At 49.4% G+C, this 5124-nt stretch overlaps 1 protein-coding gene across 1 annotated transcript; it reads left to right on the top strand.

Annotated features, from left to right (window-relative positions):
• The first annotated feature begins 295 nt into the window (after positions 1 to 295).
• Positions 296 to 1531, top strand: LOC136068535 (uncharacterized). Its single transcript, XM_065775823.1, has one exon. It carries the CDS (start codon positions 296 to 298, stop codon positions 1529 to 1531), a length of 1236 nt encoding a protein of 411 aa, XP_065631895.1.
• Positions 1532 to 5124: the final 3593 nt, after the last annotated feature.

Below are 5124 nucleotides of genomic sequence, written 5' to 3'. Positions count from 1 at the left end.
CAACTCTATCAGCACCTTCAAGGAGCTAAGCTCCCAATTCACTACACACTTCATTGGGGGACATAGGTATAAGAAGTCCACGGCATGCCTGATGAGTATCAAGCAGAGATAAGACGAGACGTTACGATCTTACATAACACGCTTTAATAAGGAAGCGCTGTCGGTTGACGAAGCTGACGACAAAATACTTGTAGCGGCCTTCACAAATGGGTTGCAGAAGGGCAAGTTTTTGTTCTCCCTATACAAAAACGACCCGAAAACCATGTCGGAAGTACTCTACAGGGCTACTAAGTATATGAATGCTGAGGACGCGTTGCAGGCCCGAGAAGAGAAGCCAAGAAAAAGGGAAAGGCAGGAAGATGCACGACCAGACCAAGGGAGAAAGAGGCCCAGAACGGGAGACCGAAGAGACGAAAGGCGTTCTAAACCTCTGGGAGGGAGATTCACAAGCTTCACCCCGTTGACCGCCCCAATAGATCAAGTCCTAATGCAAATTAAGGACGAAGGGGCTCTGACCTTCCCTGGAAAGCTGAAGGGGGATCCTAACAGGCGTTCCAAAGACAAGTACTGTCGCTTTCATCGAGATCACGGCCATGACACAGCCGACTGTTACGACTTGAAGCAGCAAATCGAGGCCCTTATAAGGCAAGGGAAACTACAGAAATTCGTAAACAAGGAAAGAGTGGATCCAGCACCTCCGGAGCACCCTCCCCGACGAGACAATGACCGTCCAAGACCTCCCGTTGGTGACATACGAATGATTGTAGGAGGGATGGCTACCAGGCCGTCCAAAAGGGCTCGAAAGACATACCTCCAGATGGTCCAAAACGTCCAATTGACGGGACCAGTACAAAATGTAGCCCGAAGGGAAAGCCCCGTTATCGAGTTCTCGGAAGAAGACGCGCAACGCCTTCACCACCCGCACGACGACGCACTTGTCGTCAGCCTACAGGTTGGGGACTACAACTTGCATCGGGTGTTGGTCGACAATGGCAGCTCGGCAGACATCTTGTACTACCCGGCATACCAGCAGATGAAAATCAGCAGGGAACAACTGGTTCCAACGAACGCCCCACTTGTCGGTTTTGGAGGGGCAAAGGTGTTCCCGCTGGGCGCGGTCACGTTGGCTGTGACAGCAGGCGACTACCCCCAGCAAATCACAAAGGACGTAACGTTCCTCGTGGTTGACCATTCGTCCACCTATAATGCTATCCTAGGGCGACCCACCCTTAATGCATGGAGGGCAGCGACTTCAACTTATCATTTAATGATCAAGTTCCCAACAGAATACGGAGTCGGAGAACTACGTGGAAATCAGATTGCCGCACGCGAATGCTACGTAGCCATGATGGAAATGGATGACCACCTCCAAACCATGAGCATAGAAGAGCACCGGAGCGCGACGGAGCCAGTCGAGAAGCTTGAAGAGATACCCCTGGACGACTCTATGCCTAGTCAGACAACAAGGATTGGAACCCTTGCAAGTCCTGTAATCCGGCAAACACTTACAGCATTCCTCAAAGAAAATTAGGACGTATTCGCTTAGAGTCACGAGGACATGCCAGGAATAGACCCTTTCGTCATGGTGCATAGGCTGAATGTATCACCATCCTTTCCACCCATCCGGCAGAAAAAGCGGGTCTTCGCCCCAGAACGGGATCAAGCCATAGTCGAAGAAGTCCGCAAGCTGCGAGAGGCAAATTTCATTAGAGAAGTCTACTACCCCGACTGGCTAGCGAACGTAGTGATGGTCAAGAAAGCTTCCGGGAAGTGGAGGATGTGTGTAGACTTCACCGATCTAAACAAGGCATGCCCCAAAGACAGCTACCCTCTCCCGAGAGTCGACACTCTAGTAGACTCTACTGCTCAGCACCAGCTGTTAAGCTTCATGGACGCTTTCTCCGGCTACAACCAAATCAAGATGCACGATGATGATCAAGAAAAAACTTCCTTCGTAACCAGCCAAGGCCTATTCTGCTACAAGGTAATGCCGTTCGGCCTAAAAAATGCGGGCGCAACATATCAAAGGCTTATGAACAAGATGTTCGTACGGCAGATTGGAAGAAACGTCCAGGTATATGTAGATGATATGCTGGTTAAAAGTCAAAGGGAAGAAGATCATTTAGAAGACCTCAGGGAAACGTTTGACACCCTTCGCTCTTACAACATGAAGCTCAATCCAGGGAAGTGCGCCTTTGGGGTAACGGCAGGAAAATTCTTAGGATTCATGGTTTCCCAGAGAGGCATCGAGGCCAATCCAGACAAGATCCGGGCTATAATGGAGATGGCACCACCAAGGAATGTGAAGGAAGTACAGAGCCTCAATGGCAAGATAGCAGCGCTAAACAGGTTCGTCTCCAGGGCAACAGAAAAATGCTTACCCTTCTTTCGCACGCTAAAAAGGTCTTTCGAGTAGACCACTGAATGCCAACAAGCGTTTGAGGAGTTAAGGGCTTACCTCTCTTCCCCACCACTGCTGAGTCCCTCACAACCAGGAGAAGAACTCTTTCTCTATCTCGCTGTCTCCCCAGCCGCCGTCAGTGCCGCCTTGATTAGAGAAGAAGAAAAGGTGTAGAAACCTGTGTATTACACTAGCCAGGCGCTACGAGGAGCTGAAGAAAGATATCCACCCATGGAAAAACTCGCTTTCGCGCTGGTTACGGCAGCACGCAAACTGAAGCCGTACTTTCAAGCCCATACGATTATTGTCTTAACTGACAAGCCTTTGCGACGGGCAATGAGCAACCCAGAAGCTGCCGGGCGCTTGGCACTTTGGGCCATAGAATTAAGCGAATTTGACATCCAATATCGCCCGCGGACTACTGTTAAGGGGCAGGTCGTTGCAGATTTCATAGCAGAATTCACGAATGGTGAGGACAGGGGGGCAGAAGAATCCCCGCAATGGAGCATACATGTAGATGGATCCTCCAACAGGCAGGCAGGCGGAGCTGGCGTCGTACTACAGTCACCCGAAGGAGATACGGTAGAGTGTATGGTCCGCCTTGAATTCCCTACCACCAATAACGAGGCGGAGTACGAAGCTTTGATAGCAGGGCTTGACCTCGTAAAAGCAGCGGGAGCCGAAAAAGTGATTGTTTACTGTGACTCTCAAGTCATAGTCAACCAGATAAGTGGGGAGTATGAATGCAAAGGTGAAAGAATGAAGAAGTATCTGGACCAAGCAAGAAGGAGGATGAACGAGCTGAAGGTCAAAATTATACAGATCCCCCAGGGAGAAAACGAACGAGCCGACCGCTTGGCCAAAGCCGCCTCAGCCGTACACATGGCCACCATTGGTAATACACTCTCCTTCATGCAGCTCTCTCCACTCATAAATGCTGTCGACGTACAAGAACTCAATCCCCAAAATGATTGGACCACGCCGTTAACCTCTTTCCTGAAGAACGGCGTGTTGCCAAATGATAAGGAGGCGGCAAGAAAACTGAAGGTTCAAGCAGCAAGGTTCGTGCTGATAAGAGATGTTTTGTATAAGAGAGGTTTCTCCCGCCCCTACCTACGATGCCTAGGTCCTGAAGAAGCAGATTACGTCATGAGAGAAATGCACGAAGGAATCTGCGGAAACCACTCAGGATCAAGATCACTAGTGCACAAGCTAGTACGAACTGGGTACTTTTGGCCAACAATGCAGAAGGATGCCGATTCTTATGTGAAGGCCTGCGACAAATGTCAAAGATTCAGCAATGTCATCAGACAACCACCCGAAGAACTCACCCCGATGACGGCACCGTGGCCATTCGCTCAGTGGGGGTTAGACATCATGGGGCCGTTCCCTACGGCAATGCGACAACTGAAGTTTCTAATTGTCGGCATTGACTACTTTACGAAGTGGGTGGAAGCTGAAGCCTTGGCCACCATTACAGAAAAAAACGTACGGAGCTTCGTTTGGCGATGCATCATATGCAGGTTTGGCATTCCAAGGATCTTAGTCTCGGACAATGGGAAGCAATTCGACAACAACTCCTTCAGGGACTTCTGCTCGCAGCTAGGAGTACAGAACCACTACTCCTCCCCCGCCCACCCCCAAGCCAATGGACAGGTCGAAGTTACAAACCGGTCCTTGCTAAAAATTATCAAGACCTGGCTCGAGGGGGCAAAGGGCATATAGGCTGAAGAATTGCCGAGCATACTATGGGCCTACAGGACAACAGCAAGGACACCAACAGGAGAGACACTATTTCGACTAACGTACGGGAACGAAGCAGTCATCCCAGCCGAAGTCGGCCTTACAAGCTACAGGGTGCACAACCACGACGAAAAGAGGAATGATGAGGCCATACGTCTGCAACTTGATCTGGTGGACGAAGTCAGGATGGCAGCAGAGCAAAGGCTTGCATGGTACCAGGACCGCATGGCCAAGCATTACAACTCCTGGGTCAAACATAGAGACTTCCAGGTGGGAGACCTCGTTCTAAGAAAGGTTATGGGCGCAGCAAGGGACCCCACCCAAGGAAAGCTCGGCCCAAATTGGGAAGGCCCCTACCGAGTTACGGCATGGCAAAGGAAGGGAACCTACCATCTAGAGACACTGGACGGACGGAAGCTACCACATCAATCGAATGCTGAACACTTACGGAAGTACTACCAGTAGGGGCGACGACACAAAAAACAACAACTTTTTTGAGCACGCTAAGACTTATCGATTACCTTTCTAAGTATTTGCTACAATAAGCCCAACGGGCAGTTTCCTCTACTCATGTTTTTGCTACAATAAGCCCAAAATGGGCAGATTTTGTTTTCAAATTACTTTTTATATAGATGCATGGCAATAAGAGGAATTTACTTAGAACTACTGAAGTTTCTACTTACAAATATGAGGTCATTAAAGATTGACAAATTGACCGTCCACAAAATGGACGAACCAAAAAGCCGACGGTCTAAAAATGACAAAGTCCACAAAATGGACGAACCAAAAAGCCGACGGTCTAAAAGATGACCGAGTCCGCAAAACGGACGAGCCAAATAACTGGCAATTTGAGAAATGAGTCCATAAAATGGACGAGACAAACAAACTGACGGTCTAAAAGACTGGTCAAGTCCACAATCATCTCAACTCCCAAGCTGACGGTCTAAAAGACTAGTCAAGACCACAATCATCTTAGCTCT

This window comes from Quercus suber, unplaced genomic scaffold (assembly GCF_002906115.3).
Source record: "Quercus suber isolate HL8 unplaced genomic scaffold, Cork oak 2.0 scaffold_120, whole genome shotgun sequence".
In the NCBI taxonomy this organism is placed as follows: domain Eukaryota; kingdom Viridiplantae; phylum Streptophyta; class Magnoliopsida; order Fagales; family Fagaceae; genus Quercus; species Quercus suber.
This window is presented reverse-complemented; position numbering and strand designations above follow the sequence as displayed.